Genomic DNA, 19,750 nt, shown 5'->3' on the forward strand with positions numbered 1-19,750 from the left:
GGCTCATGTCAAGTTTGTGGTCAACCAAGACTCCTAGATCCTTTTCACATGTAGTGCTCTCAAGCCAGGTGTCACCCATCTTGTATTTGTGCCTCTCATTTTTTTTGCCCAAGTGCAATACTTTACATTTCTCCCTGTTAAAATTCATCTTATTTGTTTTGGCCCAGTTCTCTAATCTGTCAAGGTCGTTTTGAAGTGTGATCCTGTCCTCTGGGGTGTTAGCCACCCCTCCCAGTTTGGTGTCATCTGCAAATTTGATCAGGATGCCCTTGAGTCCATCATCCAAGTCGTTGATAAAGATGTTGAATAAGACCGGGCCCAAGACAGAACCCTGTGGCACCCCACTAGTCACTCTTCTCCAGGATGAAGAGGAACCATTGATGAGCACCCTTTGGGTTCGGTCAGTCAGCCAGTTACAAATCCACTGAGTGGTAGCATAGTCAAGACCGCATTTTACCAGCTTCTTTACAAGAATATCATGGGGCACCTTGTCAAATGCCTTGCTGAAATCAAGGTAGGCTACATCCACTGCGTTCCCTTCATCTACCAGGCTTGTAATTCTGTCAAAAAACGAGATCAGGTTAGTCTGACATGACTTATTTTTCAGAAATCCATGCTGACTATTGGTGATCACAGCATTCCTTTCCAGGTGCTCACAGACTGTTTGCTTAATGATCTGCTCCAGAATCTTCCCTGGTATTGATGTCAGACTGACTGGGCGGTAATTATTTGGGTCCTCTCTTTTCCCCTTTTTAAAAATAGGGACAACATTTGCCCTCCTCCAGTCTGCCGGGACTTCGCCTGTTCTCCAGGAATTCTCAAAGATGACTGCCAGTGGTTCTGAAATCACATCTGCCAGTTCTTTTAATACTCTTGGATGCAGTTCATCTGGCCCTGGAGACTTGAATACATCTAGACTAGCCAAGTATTCTTGTACTATCTCCTTAGTTATTCTGGGCTGTGTTTCCTCTGCTGAATCATTTGCTCCAAATTCTTCAGGTCGGGCATTGTTTTCTTTATCGGAGAAGACTGAGGCAAAGAAGGCATTGAGGAGTTCAGCCCTTTCTGTGTCCCCTGTTTGCATTTCACCATCTTCTCCTCTGAGTGACCCCACTGTTTCTTTGTTCTTCCTTTTGCTACGAACATACCCATAAAAGCCTTTTTTGTTGCTTTTAACCTCTCTAGCAAGCCTGAGTTCATTCTGTGCTTTAGCTTTTCTGACTTTGTGTCTACACGTGCTGGCTATTTGTTTGAATTCCTCTTTGGTGGTTTCCCCCCTTTTCCATTTTTTGTACACATCCTTTTTTAATCTTAGCTCAGTTAAAAGTTCTTTAGATAGCCACCCTGGCTTCTTTAGGCACCTTCCATGTTTCCGTCTCATTGGTATTGTTTGACACAACATCATACAACTTCCCCACAAACATGGTGCAAAGAAACCAGGATAAATGTTCCATAAACAGGTCATCTGGAAGCTACCTTGGTATGCTTTGATTTTAAAAAGCAATTTCTAACTGCAGGGACTAATCCTGGGGTTCCAAGTAAATTAAGGATTGTTTTGATTTCTGGAATATCACTGACGTACATTTTGCTTTTTACGTAAGACCATTAGCCGTAAACAATGTGGGGTATCCAACTAAATCATAAAGTAAACATATGGAAATCAATGGACTGGAGTTATTTAAGGGTATGATTCCACCAGAGTTAATCACTTTGTCCCATGGATTTCAAAGGGAAAATAAAGTATATGGCTATATCTCTCACATGAAAAATCAATGGCATGTCAAAGAGTTTAACCTTTGTTTGGATTCTATCCTAACTATGGAAGTTCAGCTTTCAACTTATTCATTCCTTAACATTTAACTAATTTGTGACTTTGTAAAAAGCATACATCAAGCTTCTGCTGAATTGGTGAATACTTTTTATATTGCAGAATCTATTGTTTTTCTTTTGCAATTTGAGTTAGAAAGAAACTTGCTATTTGCCTTACAGCTCTGTCCACACATTTTCGAGTCTGTGAGCCATATACAGACTACAAAGGCCGCTCCCATTTTGGATTCCACTGTCCACGTCTTTCTGACAATAAATCGTACATCTTTTGCTGTCACCATAACAACACCGTGTTTAAATACTGCTGTAATGAGACGGAGTTTCAGACTGTTATGCAGATGAACCTAACAGGGAATGCAGATGGATATATGCACAAGTAAGTAAATAAGCTGGGGTGCTTTCCCTCTTCCCCCTCTCCCCCAAATGTATCCTGGTGTAATCAAAATTGTACTGCATCTGCAGAAAACAGAAATGTGTTTCCATAGCTCAAAAAAAAGTTGACAAAGATGAGAAGAACGCTGGAGAGGGAAATGGCCTTTCTGCACAGCACAAATGTTTCACAGGACTAGTTGTTGTTTTAAATTTGTGCATGATTTGCATATTAATTACTTGCAGTCACTTGCAATTAAACAGCAAGGTGCATTTGATTGTGTGTCTGTGGAGTGTCATCTGCCTCAGAATCCCTTTTTATATCTTAATTGCAACTCTGTGGCCTGTTTTATTGCCTCAATCCCATAACTCTCTTTATTTTTGAAAAATGCCTTTCTAAGAATACTTTTTGAAGAAGTATCAAGATCAAAAAGAAATATTAGACAAATTTTGAAAGCAAGTTTGCATTTGAGCCAGAACTCCCCAGGACTTAGTTAGCCCCAAATCTTCTTTTTAGTGCCAAGGGCAGGATGAAGTAGTAATAGTGGCCTGGACTGGAAATCGCACTTTGCATACGAGGGCTGGCTCGCTCTGTCTCCCCTCTGCTTCTCCTGCACGGCAATGATGAGGAGCTTGGAAGTGTCTGCTTCTATTTTTAACTAACCACAGATTGTCATTTCATCCAAACTGTTTTGCCCCCTCCCCTTTCTTCCTCTGGCACAGCTGCAAGAAAAAAGATTGGGAGAATCCACTTCCATTTTCAACTTGGCTTCTTTCAACAAGCCATAGTTAAATTAAAGCAGAATTTGTCCCAGTTCAGGCAAATGATGATCTGTGTGGTCGGTTTAAAGTGGAAGTGAAGGCTGTGCCAGAGGAGGAAAAGGGAAGGAGGCACTGAGACCGAAGTCTTGTTCATATAACACATGTTGTATTCAAACTCAGGTCCTGGTGCCACTGAGCATGTACAAATTGTTTTCCCCTACCACTAAATAACTGGAAGCAGCCCGAATGCTCTCCACTTCACCTCACTTGAAAAGCAGGACCAGCATTAGAACTGTGTTAGGTTGTGGGCAAACATATCAGACGACACAGCGATTCTTCAAACAGCTCTTCTTTATTCTGAGGCCAGAACTGAACTGAGCCGAAGGGCTCAGCCAGCCTGCTTAGATAGAGCTCCAGTACCTTATTACTGTAACAACTTTCTAAAACTATCCAATCACTGAATGTCACTTTCGATCCTTCATTTGCATAACTGTCTACAGTATCCCCCTGCTAGCCCAGGGTGAGAACTTCAGTACATAACAAACTGGACCAGGAGCTGTCTGGCAAAACCAGTTGAAAAGTCCTCTTAACTGGCAAGTGATAGATGTCTGAAGGCTGTATGAATCAGCTGAAGGCTTCAATCTGCTTGACCTCTTGTGCTCGTGTGATCATTGTATTTCAAGTGCAGTGAGACACGGTGCTTACTTTGATGACAAGAGGTTCTCTGTTCAAATCCCAGAAAAGCATGTGTCACTGGAGGAAACATGGTGTGCCTTTTTTTAAAAAAAAGAAAGACGAGGCACAGCTCAGGTTTTCTTGGGTAGCAAGACTGGGAAAGGCCGCTACTACTCAGAGTTGCTGGTGTTGACAGTGTTTTTTAGTAGGAAAAGAGGTGGGCGTTTTCACCAGGAAGCTTTTGTTGACAATCGCCCTTTCAGCCTCAGCTGCGTCTCCAGTTTACAATACCAGCAGTGGGCTACACTGCAGGGTTGTCTTTAAGCCATTTGTATTTAGCTCCCTAATTTGCAGCTCAGTTGTGATAACTGAACTATGTATTGCATTAGGATGTCAATTTTTAATGCTTAAAAACTTGTTGCTTTAAAAAAAACAAAAAACATTTTCTATGAAGCAGGACCTGAGTTAGAAACAACATGAACTCCTCCTTTTTCTGGGGAGGGGAGGTCAGTGTGGAGACACTGTTTCCCAATCACAACCATGCTGAAATCCTGAATTCCTCTCCGTTGTTGTTTTCCTAATGGCAGCTGCTGCTTGGCCCCCCAGGAGAGGGGGGTGGGAGGGGGGAATGGCATCAAAAGCCCCGCCTCTAGATGATGGAATCATCACTCTGCTTTTAAAATATAATGTCTATATTGGTGAGAGCTTTCCTTGCCTGCCTGCCTGCCTGCCTGCCTGCCTGCCTGCCTGCCTGCCTGCCTAGAGAATGTGACTGTCACCAAGGGTGTGGTTATGCCCCTTTCCCTCCCCATTAAAAAAAACAACAACTTGAGTGCACTGCAAAGGGCAGCGCTGGTGAGATCTCAGTCACCCCCATCTTAATTTGAGAGGGAAAGAGGGGACCCTTTGTTTAATGGCTGAGGTTACCTTTGGACAGGAAGCAGGATCTAGATCTGGTGGGCAGGGCCACGTCCTTATCTACACCACCCTCTAGATACCAAATTTGACAGGTGGGAAAGTCAATCTGTCAATCACCTGACAACCCAATGTTTCATGCATGCAGTTTGAAATCTAAACCTGTGGACAAAGACATGGTCTTTCTGTTAGCCCTGCTGACCAGCTTGTTGGCTGTGCTTGCATTTTTTCCCTCTCCACACCTGGAATCATATAGGACATCCAGTGTGGGGAAGGTGGGTGTGGCTTGGCCATAATTAAGTCCACAGGCCAGAGATTCCCCAACTCTTCTCAAAAAACCTTTATGGCGCCAATGCACAAGTTTCCCTTGGCAGAACAATGGATGTGGGATAGCTTCTCTGGAAAGTCTTGCTCTTTAAGCATTCAACCTCTGTCTTGTTGTCCGTGTGACTGAGAGAATGTGAAGTGCTGAAGCAGAGGTAGCCAACATGTCGTTCAAAACATCTGGAGGGAGCCAACTCCCAACTTCATGGGCAAATGGGAGTTGTAGCTCACAACATCTGCAGGGCATCACATAGGCTGTCTCTGTGTGTTGTATATGCTAGGGCTGAGCTGAAATGAAATGAGGCTGCGTGTGTGTTAATTTTACATTGCATATTTGTATATTTTTGTTAGAAATAGTACTTTTGTGCAGAAGGAGGGCAGGGACAATTTGGTTTCAAGGTATTGTCTTGTGGCTAAATCTGATTGGCTGCATGCTGCCATGACATCACCCAACTGGGTTCATGACTCCTCATTGTTTGTATCACAGTCTTTTAATTCATTTTAAAATGCACTAAATCTGCAAGGAGGTGGGGTAGGAAAGCAGGAGCAAAATGGTGTGAAAATGCAAAGTTTTTGGAGAGAGTTTCGAAGAACATGTTATCAGCTGCACCAAAAAGTTTTGGCTCTGCAAATGCTGCTCAGTCTTACTCCAATAATACATTCTAACTTTTTTTAATTATTGCAGGCATGATGTGCATTATCACTGCTAGCTTATTTTCCAACTGTAATTAACTTCATTCTAAACTGAACTGAAGGAAGAGGTCCTTTTGCTGTTAGATCAAACTGTCTGTGCTTCATTAAGCATAATTTATACCTCAGGTGTTCCAGCTAAACATCCACAGTAATTGCTATGCCCTAGGCAACTAGGCTTGTCCTTCTTGTCATGCGGGAGGAGAAGGCTTTAAAGCAGGCAGTGGAGCTAGTGGTAATTTTAGACCCTGGACTTAACAGTCCTGGAGTGGCTTTGGATGAGAAGAACCCATTTGTGTCTTCCACTGCAATTCCATGCACTGCAACTGCTTCAACATCCCTGATACGTTAGAGCTAAGAACAAAGAAAAAACTAGTTACAGAAAGGTAGCCGTGTTGGTCTGCCATAGTCAAAACAAAAAAATTTTTTCCTTCCAGTAGCACCTTAAAGACCAATTAAGTTAGTTCTTGGTATGAGCTTTCGTGTGCATGCACACTTCTTCAGATAGTCAAAACAAAAATTTTTTTTCCTTCCAGTAGCACCTTAAAGACCAACTAAGTTAGTTCTTGGTATGAGCTTTCGTGTGCATGCACACTTCTTCAGATAGTCAAAACAAAAATTTTTTTTCCTTCCAGTAGCACCTTAAAGACCAACTAAGTTAGTTCTTGGTATGAGCTTTCGTGTGCATGCACACTTCTTCAGATAGTCAAAACAAAAAAATTTTTCCTTCCAGTAGCACCTTAAAGACCAACTAAGTTAGTTCTTGGTATGAGCTTTCGTGTGCATGCACACTTCTTCAGATAGTCAAAACAAAAAAATTTTTCCTTCCAGTAGCACCTTAAAGACCAACTAAGTTAGTTCTTGGTATGAGCTTTCGTGTGCATGCACACTTCTTCAGATAGTCAAAACAAAAAAAAAAAATTTCCTTCCAGTAGCACCTTAAAGTGTATCTGAAGAAGTGTGCATGCACACGAAAGCTCATACCAAGAACTAACTTAGTTGGTCTTTAAGGTGCTACTGGAAGGGAAAAAAAATTTTGTAAAGAAAAAACTGTTTTCCAACCTTGGCTTTGTTTTTTAAGGAACAGTTGCTCTGAGCACGTGCAGTTTAAGAACTTACTTAAATCATAGCACCATCCTGACTACAGTTATAAAGCAAGTTTTCTTCTGCTGTCCCGATGCTAAAGATATTTACTAGGGAATAAGCACCATTTTATTGTAGGAAAGGTTAAGGAAATGGTGATATCACCTGATTTCCTCATACATTGCTGGAAACACTGCTGGAAAAAGAAGGGAGGCATGTGCCTCGTAATCTCAGGGCTGTGGATACGAGCCCCTTGTTGGGCAAAAGATTCCTGAATTGCACGGGGTTGGACTAGATGACCCTCATGGTCCCAACTGTGCAATTCTATGATTCTATCAGTGGCACTTTCCAGAGAAGGCTTGATTAAGAGACACTTCAGTGCCATATACCCCAAAAGGATTTATTTTAGTGTGTGAAAGGATAAGCATTTATTTCCATTGGAGGAATCAAGACTGCGTTTCTGAGTTGCTGTTCTGAATTTGCCTCCTGAGTAGAAAGCAGCCAGCCCAAGTAGGTTGTGCTGGTAACATGGAGCAATTACCATAACTACTAGTATAAAGTCTCCTGCCATTTATTGGGTGCTGCAGGGCCTCCCTATCACAGACACAAATGCTTAATTCTCTTTTAAGTGTGGCTTAAAGGCACTTTAACTTTGACATGGACACACCCTGGTGGTTTGGTCACATGAATCTAGCCAGAGAAGTTATTGCAGGTGAATTCCCTTAGCTAATGGATGACATCCTGCTTTGATTGTATTGCACTAGATCTTTCCTACCTTTTAAATATGAGAATAAGCCTTTCCCTAGTTCATAAGTTTCATGCGGTGATAAATTCATTACTACATGCACATTCTTAGAATCTAATGTGAGTAGTGACCATCAAAGCACCTTAGCAGCAAATTGAATTCATTCCACTTCCTGCCTTTTTAAACATTTTATTTTGCTTTAAAGTTCTTTTAGGAATTAATGCTATAAAACTTTGATGAATTATTCATCTGAATTCCTTGCGAGCTTTGCACTTCAGCATATTGTGACTTTTTCTCTCTCGTTCAGCTGTGCCATTTAAAATATTAACCTGCCTGAGCCCTGTCTTACTCCCTCATTGGAAACAAGGCATCACTTTTTATTTTCTTGTTTTAATAAACAGCATCTTCAGTATTACTGGGACTGAGGTGTACCCCTATACATGGTGTGTAATGAATTTGCAACAGCACTGAGAGGGAGTATATTTCCCCTATCCGTGCATTTTGTGAAGCAGTTGAGGCAGAGGTCAAGTCCCTCCACAGCCACTGGGAACTTCAGGATAAGGTCAGGGATGGAAGCCTTTTTATTGCAGTCAGAAATCAGTGGGAGCTATGGAAGATGAAAACTAAGTGGCGTTAGCACAGGGGGCCCAATAAGTCCACAGAGACCCATTTCCTAACTCGCCAAACCCCTTTTCACCCTGGGCAGCCTTTACAGGCCCCAGTGCTCAGAAGAATTTCACTTTAGTGCTGTGATAGTACAATAAAGTGGTGTCTGATGATCACTCCATTACTTGACCTGCCAGATCGTACTAAAAGACAGTGCTTAATGGAATAAGGAACAAGTATATCCACTTTGCCTTAGGATTTAAACAAAACATTTTGCGGGGGGGGGGCACGGTTATGTCTGGCTTTTCATTTTTAACTTGTTGGAAGCAGATGTTATTTTAAAGGAACAGATGGAGATCCCACATACGGCCAATTTAATAAGCTGCCATTTTAAAACACTATTCATTTTTCACTAAATGATTTTTAATGAACAAAAATGAGTGCCTTAAAAAGTATGTGTATGGGTAAACAGATGATGCTGATCTAAAGAGGTGCTAATATTTGTGCCATTGAGTTCTTGTTAGGCTGTCAAGTGCCATGACTTTTAGCAAGGTAAGGAAGAAATAAAACCTCTTGTCTGAGAGGGGTCCTGCCTGTCCTTCTTCCTGAACACTTGGGACCACATTGGTTCCCTGTGTAGAAGTTTCGTGAGTGGCTTGCCCTTGATAGCACTCTTGTGTTTTCCCTTTTTTTTCTGAGTAGCAATGGCTCATGAGTCAAAAAAAAGAGCGATTTCATCAGCATCGCTATCAGTTCAGTCATTTTTCTTCCATCACTAATAGCTTTTTCTTAATTTCTTTTGCTCTTTTTAGCAGTGTAAGCATGTAACTGTTCCCAGTGAAAAGCAACATTATTTTGGTGGTTGCATTTAGCACAGTGTCTGTGAACTACTGGCCTAACCTTTTTAGAGGGGTAGCTATGTTTGTGCCGTTATAAGCCTGTTGGTCTTTGAAATCCCACCAGATATGTTCTCTCCACACACACCCCTTTTTTGAGAGCCATGTGGTGTAGTGGTTAAGAGCTCCTCCACCTGCAGCTGCTGGGTGACCTTGGGCCAGTCACACTTCTCTGAAGTCTCTCAGCCCCACTCACCTCACACAGTGTTTGTTGTGGGGGAGGAAGGGAAAGGAGAAAGTTAGTCACTTTGAGGCTCCTTCAGGTAGTGATAAAGCTGGATATCAAATCCAAACTACTCCTCCTCCTCCTCCTCTTCTTCTTGCTTTTTTCTTGTTCAAAATTTTATAATTTATAGCAAACTTATTCTATGGCTGACAAATCACATATTCCAATATTCACTAAAATTACGGTTTATATCATCATCCACTAAAATAGTAGCTTTAATGTAATGCAGTGCAAATATAAAATACAGTGCTAGAAACCTATATCATATATTTAGAAGTTCTATGTTGCAAATTAATTAGTCGGTTAAGACAGCAGTGAAAAAGCCTTAATTAGTTCTAATTAATGTTCTATTTTCATGTGCTTAATAAGAATGAACCATAAATTTCCAGGTTTTTTCATTTTTTTGTCCATCTGCCCCACCATCAATTTTGTCATGGTGCCAAAAACCCAAATTTGATTAAACCATACCTATTCTGTTGGACTTACAGAAGCATACCATTTAGGTTCTATCAATATTTTGGTAGCAGTTAACAAAACTCCAACTAAATTTGGATATTTTGGTTTCACATCTTCTTTAAGATATGAACTAGAGTTCATTTGAATGAAGTATCCAATTATTTCTTGTATATCTGCAAAATAACTATTGAAAACCTCACAATCTTTTCACACCTCCACCAAAACATAATTTGCGAATTTCTCCCCACGTTTTCAGCATGTTCCATTAACATCTGGATGTATCTTTGCTGAATGTTGTGGGATTTGATGCCAGCTCTGTGACATCTTATGGAAGTTTTCTATTACAAGAAGTGATAAAGTTACCATGGTGATAAATATTTATTTCCACAACTTGTCAAAGACATTTCCCCCCCCTAATCTTTGTCTTAACCTCTTCCTTGTTCTAATCCAGCTAAGTATTTCTCCAGCAGGCAGCTTAAAATGCTGTAACACTCATGTCCCACACCAGTGCCCAGAGCATTAACTGGTACTTCTGTCTCCTGACTCATCAGTTGTGAAGCTGGACATGCCCTGCTTAACCATCAGTTTCTGGCCCAACAGACCCTGGGGGTTTCTCCAATTCCTTTCTCTTTTCTATATAATCAAAGAGTAGACTTTGACAAGCAAGTATCAGCTGAAATGTATTATTTGCAGTGTAAAGCATGCATAATAAACCACTTCAGGCTAAAACCTACTTTATGTTGACATGGCCTCATTCTGTTCTGAAACAGCACCAGTGCTATGCAGCTTGCTAGGTGAGAATTGAACCATTGTATTTGAAAGAGATGAAATCATTTAAAGGTCTGGTTAAAGTAGAAAATTTGCTCAAAGAGGTTTTTCTTGTCCTTTAATTTCCCTACTTACCGGAGTAATAAAATTTACATATAAAATGCTTTCCTCTCCCTGTCGTTTAATTCCAATGGTAATTTGTGGCACCCAAATGTAATTTGTGTGACATCCTGAACAGCAAAGGATCTTGGGCAGCATAGAAATGAACCAGGCTGGGAGCAGAATGGCATAATGCAATGAGTTGGGTGGAGGTATTTGACCAACGCAGAACTATGGAATAAAAATACTCAGTTTCCAGAAAAGTATACTGGCTCCGGCCCCAACCAGACCCACAACACACTTTATATCCTTTTCATTAACACCCACTGAAGGACACTTTCAACATTGGGTTTTGGAAGCAATCCCTTAAGTTAGTGCTTCTGGAGGCCTCTGCAACCTGAAAGCAAGACCAGAAGGAGTAATTCAGTGCTATCTGTGTTATTCTTAGAACTGAACCACACAATCAGCAGAATCATGTGTTGTAGTTCTTACAGAACTGAGCAGTTGCATGCTTGAATGTCTCAAAAATAATAAAAACAACCAAAATTTAAAAAAACAAACCAGTGCAAATTAGGTGTCAAGGAAAAAGTTTTCCCTGCCACCCTTGTTTTCTGTAGTCTTCAATGGAAATGGCTGTTTTTAAGTGGCGGGCAGCATTTCAACACACAACTTCCCAACCTGCAGACTGAAGTTGGTTACAGTTCAGCAAAAACCTGTTGAGTTTATAATTTGACTTTTAGAAGCAACCGTGTATTGGATTTTGAGCCACAATCTGGTACAGTAATACCTTGGTTTGCAAACAGCCTGGTTTGCATATGTTTTGGATTACAAACATGTCAAACCCGGAAGTGCGTGTCCTGGTTTGCAAACTTTTTTGGGATTACAACCCATTTTTTATTTATTTTTTAGATTACGAACAATTTTTTTTGGGAGGCCCCTTGGCGAAAGCGCGCCTTGGGTTACAATCTGTTTTGGTTTACAAACGGACCTCCGGAACGGATTATGGTTGTAAACCAAGGTACCACTGTACTTAGACTATGTAAAGAAAATAGGTAGCACTGTGTGAACATTGGGAGTCCCCATGTAAGCAGCTTTGAGCTTTTTAAAGGGAGAGAGAGGTATAACCATACATTCTGGCAGACAGAAAATACCTGTATGCATTTTAAAATATTAAGTGGCTGACTGGAGTGGCCAATAGTCATGGCTCATTATTAACCTTTGCTTTGTCTCTTTTTGCAGTAATTACAGTGCATTGTTAGGCGTCTGGATCTATGGGTTTTTTGTTGTGGTTTTGCTGGTACTGGACCTTTTGTATTACTCCTCAATGAACTACGATATTTGCAAACTGTACCTGGCAAGATGGGGAATCGAGGGGAAATGGATGAAACCGGAAGCAAGCCGGTGGATTAAACCTGCTCAGGACCCAAGACAAGTACAGGCTCCGACTCAGCCTACGCCTCAAACACTGCAGGCAGCACATGCATTAAAAGCAGAAGCTTTAAATCCGCCACTGATGTCTTTTCCCAGTTCAACTGCCTGGTAAGTTTTGAAGGCTATGGTGCCTATTTTTTTAACCCTCTTTTTGTACTGTGATGTTTTCAGTCGGCAGCTATCAAGGAAAGTGTATCATTCATGACAAGGAGAGCAGGGTGATTTTGTTAATACTTTCGATGCCTGTATAATATAGAGAATATCTGCCCATCATCATCACCTGAACTAAGCCAGATCTGTGGACGCATCAGGAACAGGCAGTAGAGTCCTGGGATGGAGGTGACTGTACCATTTCAGATGAGAAATACTATTATTGAATGATTCCCCATTCTGTGCTGGCTTGTGAGCTGTAAGTGTCCACACGGATACATGAAGAATCTGTAAAAACTGGAGGGCAAAGCTGGGCACATAGCTTCCTATTCTGTTCCACATTATCTGTTTGCTGTGGAAACAGCCACATGCAGTCATGGAATACCCATCATTTATTTTGCATGCATAGGTCCCTTTTCATACACATGGCAGGAGACTGAGTTCAAGCTTGCACCTCACCTCACGGCTAAGGGAGCTGGGCATGTTTAGCCTGGAGAAAAGGAGGTTAAGGGGTGATATGATAGCCATGTTCAAATATATAAAAGGATGTCACATAGAGGAGGGAGAAAGGTTGTTTTCTGCTGCTCCAGAGAAGCGGACACGGAGCAATGGATCCAAACTACAAGAAAGAAGATTCCACCTAAACATTAGGAAGAACTTCCTGACAGTAAGAGCTGTTCGACAGTGGAATTTGCTGCCAAGGAGTGTGGTGGAGTCTCCTTCTTTGGAGGTCTTTAAGCAGAGGCTTGACAACCATATGTCAGGAGTGCTCTGATGGTGTTTCCTCCTTGGCAGGGGGTTGGACTCGATGGCCCTTGTGGTCTCTTCCAACTCTATGATTCTATGATTCTATGACCTTATGGGCCGTGGATGCACCAGGGCTGTGACTTGAGCCATCCCATGGTGAAAGAACATGGAGGAAGCTGGCTGGGTCATGTGAGACCCATGCTGGCAGTATTCCTTATTGGTGATAAAAGGGAGATATGGCTGTCATCCTGAAACCTTGGTCTTGCCAGCAACGTTTGCACAACAAGGTAGAGCTCTGCTGCGTGAGCTTATCAAACCCAGTAACTTTTAATATATGAACTGCCATCTTAACATATGAATTGCATTCCAACTATGGTAAAGATTCACCAAATATTCTGTGTCTCTATCAAAGGGTCAGTGATATATTTCTAGAAAAGGAGGTGCTGGAACTCACCATGAACACCTCCCTCGTTCTATCAGAATGGCAATGGTGCCCACCTGAGAGGGGCCGGAACTAAGTTCCTGTGAGTTCCCTCTGAAAAAAAGCCCTGCAAAGGGTTATAATGGCAACCCAGTTCTGCCACTTCTGGGCTCAGCCTGCAAGAAAAAATAGTTCTTTCAGTGCTTTGCAAAATCCAAGATAAGTGGGATATTCTGTCTAATTGACTTGGACGTGTTAAAGGCTAAGAGAACCACTCTCGGGAAATCCTATCCATATATTCCAAAATAGTATAAAGTCTTTAGTAGCTGGAGCTTCTTCCTATAGTATGATTGTCATTTCATACCTTTTAAATGATTATCTAGCTTGTAATAAATGTTGATAGTTTCCCCACTGTCATATGTTTTGTCTGAGATGTTAATGTGATGTGATGTGCATCACATGTGATGCATTTTTCTATGAAACTTTGTGCACTTGGTCTGGGGTTCCCTCTTTTGCTGATTGTACCAGAATTAGTTAATAGAAGTGGTTTTTGTAGTGAGTAGCAAGGAAGAACCAGCTTTTGTATATTTTCAGTTGCTAAACCCTGCATTTCTACTTTGTGAGTAGAGATTTCCAGCTTCAAAAGCTCATCATAGTCATACAAGTTGAAATGTGATGTTCCACACTAGAGAGAGGCCATGGGTCATTCCTATAAAAGAGGTCTGGTTAAATTTGTGACTTCCCCAATTAAAGGGTTTATGATTGCACTGTTTTAATGAGAAGTGCATGAGTGAGAGCTACTAAATACACCAGCCCATGACAATAAGTAATATTTTAAGTGGCCTTGTGGTTTTCAAGTGTTGGAAAGGAATGAGGAATGTAATTATATGAGGCGCTGCTTTCCAGGATGGCTATGCAGAAATCTGCTTCCAGGCTTTTTATTTTCTGTTTCCCCGCCCCCACCATCTCGTAATGAAGGCAACCCATTCTATCACAGTTTGGCAGAGTTCTCATTCCTTGCCAGCTAATGAGCCTAAGTTCATTATTCCTCATCCTAAAGGTACCCCTGCCCGTACGGGCCAGTCTTGACAGACTCTGGGGTTGTGCGCCCATCTCACTCAAGAGGCCAGGGGCCAGCGCTGTCCGGAGACACTTCCGGGTCACGTGGCCAGTGTGACATCGCTGCTCTGGCGAGCCAGAGCCGCACACGGAAACGCCGTTTACCTTCCCGCTAGTAAGCGGTCCCTATTTATCTACTTGCACCCGGAGGTGCTTTCGAACTGCTAGGTTGGCAGGCGCTGGGACCGAGCAACGGGAGCGCACCCCGCCACGGGGATTCGAACCGCCGACCTTTCGATCGGCAAGCCCTAGGCGCTGAGGCTTTTACCCACAGCGCCACCCGCGTCCCCCATTCCTCATCCTACTCATTATCAAAGTGGAGAAGGAAACTTGCAAAGTTTGTTCTCTGCAGAAATTAGACAAGGTAGTAAGGGGACCCCTAGTGGTGAAGTATAGCTCACCCCCCCCCCCCATTTCTTTACATATAGTTTTCTGCTTTCTCCTGCAAACTGCAGCATGACAACAATTATTCTAATAAAAATATACTATAGAGTATAAGTTACAGGGTACAAGAAAATGCAGATATGCATTATTTCTGCTCCCAGTGTGAAAGATGTGTATTTGCTATGGATAGGTATGTCTAACACACAGCAATCCTTAGTACATATGCTGCATGTGTGAATAATTCTGCCTGACATATGGTTATTTCCAGAAAAGTATGTTGATCTGAACTGTGAATTGCTATAGTGTTCGAAACAATGAAAGGAATAAGAGTCATGGAGACAACAGAGGGAGTCTGCTCCAAGCGTAGGCTGCATAGACCACGTTTCAGTTGGATTTACGAGTGGCTTCAGTCACCCATGAGATATGCAGAAATGAGCCACTTGATATCAAAAGAATTCTCCAGAGTTTGAACTTGGAGCACAAGGAAAGAATTCACAGGAAATGGTGGTGTGGAAGATGCAAATTAAGGTTATTCTGTGCAGCCTTTGCATGGACTATTGAGGGAAATGCATAGGCTTCTGGAGAAGGAGGTGCAAGAGAATAATGAAAGACAGAGAAAGAGGGAGCTTTTCCAATATTTATCCAAAATAAAAATGGGAAACCTGTACATGAAGCTTACAGTAAGGGAGTGGATACCTGATAGTGTAGCTGGGAAACCTCAGGGAGTAGAGCATGGGAATCTTAATCTCTGGCTTGTGGCTTTGAGCCCCATGATAGGCAAAAGATTCCTGCATTGCAGAGGGTGACACTTGTGGTCCCTTCCAACTCTGCAATTTTGTGATTCTATGATGTACCACAGAAATAATGAAGAACCTAAGGGGCTTATTGACCACAATACACTGGTTCTGATGGACACATAACATTAAACCATGATCTGCATAAACCTTAATTAATAAACCACAGTTTAGTGTTACATGTGAACCCATCCTAGTACTGCAACTATGGTTTATTAAGTATAGTTTGTTGGAAAAAACAAGCCATGGTTTGTTGTTGGCTTACTGATCTTGACAATGTTTGAATCTTGTTACATGTGAATCCAGATAGTCCCTAACTAAGGTTTAAGTGTAGTTTGTTTTCTTTGCCTCATCAAAGTCACCTCAGACAATGCCAGACAAATGATGAGCTGTAACCAGCTTTGTTCCTGCTTTACTGCTTGTTGTGTGTTTGGGAGAGAGAAACCACAACACGAAACTATAACTTCGCCCTGCGTAGCATGAGAGCAGCATGGCCAAGTGCTGCAGTTGCAGTCTTCACTCCAGGAACCTGCCTGCTTGCTCCAAGCTGAATTCCCTGCTCCCACTCCTGCTACACTGGCATGGCCCAGTCAGTTGAGTTTATAGGGAGAAGGGGACTGGATGGTTCTGGCCTGGGTAAGCGAAAGAGTGATGGGCGACGTTAGATGTTGGAACAGATCATAAAATGCATTGCATTATTTCTGCTTTGGGGGAGAGGAGCTTGGCATGTTTTCCAAGCTGTTCCAGTGCATGCCTGGGGGAAATCACCCCTTTCTAATTTCATGCAATCTCAATAAGCTTATTTTCATTTTCATTTTGATTAGAGGAGAATCTAAATAGGACCCTTTGTTCTGCTCTGTTGTGTTTGCTCTAAACCAGAGCCAATCTGAAATAGATCAATAGCTCTCGTTCTTACAGTGGCCTAAATGGAAACCCCAGATCCAAACTGCCCTAACTTTGTAAATGTTCAGAATCTATATCTAGGGACATGTGAGTCTGGTCTAGGACCATAATAAATTCAATTCAATATATCTAGGGACTAGAGCTGCCTATCTGGAAAACAAAGAGGGCAATTTGAATCTTGCTGTTGAACTGAAAAATGTTAGATTAATGAAGTGTGACCCAACCTGTGTAAGAACTTTTCAGTCCACACATCTGAAATCTGCCTCTGTTTTCCTCATTATGCGTCATTACAGTTTCCACAAGATGTGGCTGTGTGCTTCACATGAAGTTCTGAAGCACGATGTACTTGTTTATGGTTTAATTGACTTCTCTTTCTGTTTGAGGACTGAGCTTCTCAAGATAACTTCTGCAGAAAGCGGGGCGTGTGCATGTGGACACATGAAGCGGCTGTATACTGAGCCACGCCATTGGCTCTTCTAGTCCAGTGCAGTCTGTTTTGACTGCCAGTATCTCTCTGTGGCCTCAGGCAAAGTTCTTTCTAAGCTCTGCTTCTGGAAATCCCTTTAATGACAAAGTGTTGAGCCCATCACGCGCTCTGCCACTGAGTAATGGGCCCTCAACCCTAGGAGCAGCTGCTGGGTCTTTGGGATATTTTGTTTGGTGAAATGGATGAGTTCCACTCCATCAGGCTACTTTTTAAAGTTCTTCCTCTCTGTAATGTGTGAATTAGCCAACAGTGTGTCATCAAGTCACCACATAGTGCCAAGAAACAGAACTTCAGCTGGGGATGTGCAGTGAGAGACCAGCTTGGTTTTTTTAGTCATATGGGGCAAAATAAGTGAGATGCAATCTGGAATAGAGGTGAGGAGATACATGAATGTGGTCTTCAAATACCTGAAGAACTGTGGTGCATAGGATGCAGCAAACTAGTTTGCTTTTGTTCCAAGCAACAGGACTATAACCTATGAGTGCCAGCTGTAAGGAAGCTGATTTTGCAAAAATATGAAGAAGCATTTAAATAATAAGAGTTTTTAGGCATTGGTACAGTCCGATTGAGAATGCAGTCTCCTTTATGTTCTATCACTTTATGCTGTTTGTTGTTGTTGTTTAATTTGATTTTACAACACTTTTGGATGTCCTTGAAGGTCAAAAACCGGCATATGAATTTTAAAGCAAATGAATAAATCTATGCAACATTTTGTTTTGTACTAGACCTAAACTTATTTTATCACTTTGAGAACACAAAATGCATTGGCTTGCATTCGTCCCAATTGAAATCAATGGGAGTTAATTAGACATAACTAACTCTTCACATCGATTTCACTGGGGCCTAAGTGTGACTAATAGTTTGATTCTCAGTGCCTGGAACCACCAGAGGCCAGCAGAGAAAATGTGATTTTCCTGAAAAATTGAAAAGCTGCCCATCCGTCCTGGGGGCGGGAGCCCTGACTCTGCTCCCTCTAGCCCTCACTGACTGAGTTTCTTCAGGGAACTGCACAAAGATGCTCAGCAGCCTTTGTAATGTGCAAGCCCTCCCTACACTCACCCGCTTGTGGTGGGGAAGAAACACCTGCTGTCTTGATTTGAACCGGAGCAAACCATAGTTTTAGTTTTCCGTTGCAACTTAGCTATTTTGTGCCAATGCTGGAAGGTTTAAAAATTAAGCATGTGTTCCGAATGCTGCAACCTGTCCACATCTTGAATACTGAAGGTGACTCCCAGAGAGAGAGAGAGCTTGCTTTTTTGTTGCAATTTCACTTGAGGCAAATGTTTGTTATTGCCAGTCCTTTTTTTCTTTAAAAAATGTTTAGGGGTACTCTCATTTTCCTACTCCTATTGAAATCCTGCCACTCAATGAGGCCAGATTTAGATTCACAAAATGTTTAGTGGTATGCGTCCCCCTGCGTCGCTCCATAAAAAAGCACTGGTTATTTCTTTTGAAATGGTTTCTATTCAGATACAGCTTGGGCAGGGCAGGGGTAGGGAACCCTTTTCAGCCCAAGGGCTGCATTTGCTTATGGGGAACTTTCCACTTGCTTGTGCCCATGGTGGGCAAGGCCAGAGACCAAAGTGGACGGGGGAATAAATATGACTCTCATCTTTCGGATAGTAAGGCTGTATTGCAGCCACATGGAAGCCAGAGGTTTCCACACACACACATCTCACCATCCAGGCAAGCAAGAGGCATTATTACCCCGGTTCAAGGATACATTCCTGCCAGGCAGAAGCACCGAAGCAGGGTGTGTGCTTGGGCTCTCTGCCCAGCACATGGCTAATAAATGAAGTAAATGTATTCAATGCCTTTCAATGGATGATGTCCAAAAGTATTGTGGTGGTGGGTGTTCCAACGTAAAGAATTCAATAGCAACCAGCAAACAAACAAACAGAACAGTATGTCTAGACTGAATCAACTGTTCTGAAGGTGAATCTTCATCAGCTGATGATGAAATTAAATACGTTACATACAATGAATGACAAAAAAAAAAAAATACTGAGCAGCCTGCATGTAAATAATGAATAAATAATAAATGAGGAATACATACCAAATAATTATTGTTGTCATTCATTGTGTGTTGTTGTTTAGTTGTTTAGTCGTGTCCGACTCTTCGTGACCCCATGGACCAGAGCACGCCAGGCACTCCTGCCTTAACTGCCTCCCGCGGTTTGGTCAAACTCATGCTGGTAGCTTCGAGAACACTGTCCAACCATCTCGTCCTCTGTCGTCCCCTTCTTCTTGTGCCCTCCATCTTTCCCAACATCAGGGTCTTTTCCAGGGAGTCTTCTCTTCTCATGAGGTGGCCAAAGTATTGGAGCCTCTGCTTCAGGATCTGTCCTTCCAGTGAGCACTCAGGGCTGATTTCCTTCAGAATGGATGCGTTTGATCTTCTTGCGGTCCATGGGACTCTCAAGAGTCTCCTCCAGCACCATAATTCAAAAGCATCCATTCTTCGGCGATCATTGTATGTAGCATATTTAATTTCATCATCAGCTGACAAAGATTCACCTTCGAAACAGTTGATTCAATTTGGACATCCTGCCTGTGACGTGGTGTTCCCTCCCAGCAATTCATTACGCTGACTAGCTGACTACTTCTTGGTTATGGACTGTGATATATATACCGTATTTTTCGCTCTATAACACGCACTCAACCATAACACGCACGTAGTTTTTAGAGGAGGAAAATCCGTAGGCATGCCACCCGTAGGCATTCCCTCCATAACACGCACAGACATTTCCCCTTACTTTTTAGGAGGAAAAAAGTGAGTGTTATGGTGCAAAAAATACGATATATATATATATATATATATATATATATATATATATATATATATGTTATTTTGAAGTTGATGACTTGTAAAT

The 19,750-nt window shown here is 42.0% G+C and overlaps 1 protein-coding gene across 11 annotated transcripts in view; it reads left to right on the top strand.

Moving 5' to 3' along the window:
- Positions 1 to 19,750, top strand: part of SHISAL1 (shisa like 1) — an 80,615-nt gene that overhangs the window by 42,154 nt on the left and 18,711 nt on the right. For all 11 annotated transcript variants that reach the window (XM_053387636.1, XM_053387635.1, XM_053387637.1 and 8 more), the window contains 2 exons: positions 1,990 to 2,203; positions 11,681 to 11,980. In XM_053387636.1, coding sequence (XP_053243611.1) covers positions 1,990 to 2,203; positions 11,681 to 11,980 — 514 coding nt within the window. The remainder of the gene's footprint in view (positions 1 to 1,989; positions 2,204 to 11,680; positions 11,981 to 19,750) is intronic.

Source organism: Podarcis raffonei, chromosome 5, assembly GCF_027172205.1.
Source record: "Podarcis raffonei isolate rPodRaf1 chromosome 5, rPodRaf1.pri, whole genome shotgun sequence".
In the NCBI taxonomy this organism is placed as follows: domain Eukaryota; kingdom Metazoa; phylum Chordata; class Lepidosauria; order Squamata; family Lacertidae; genus Podarcis; species Podarcis raffonei.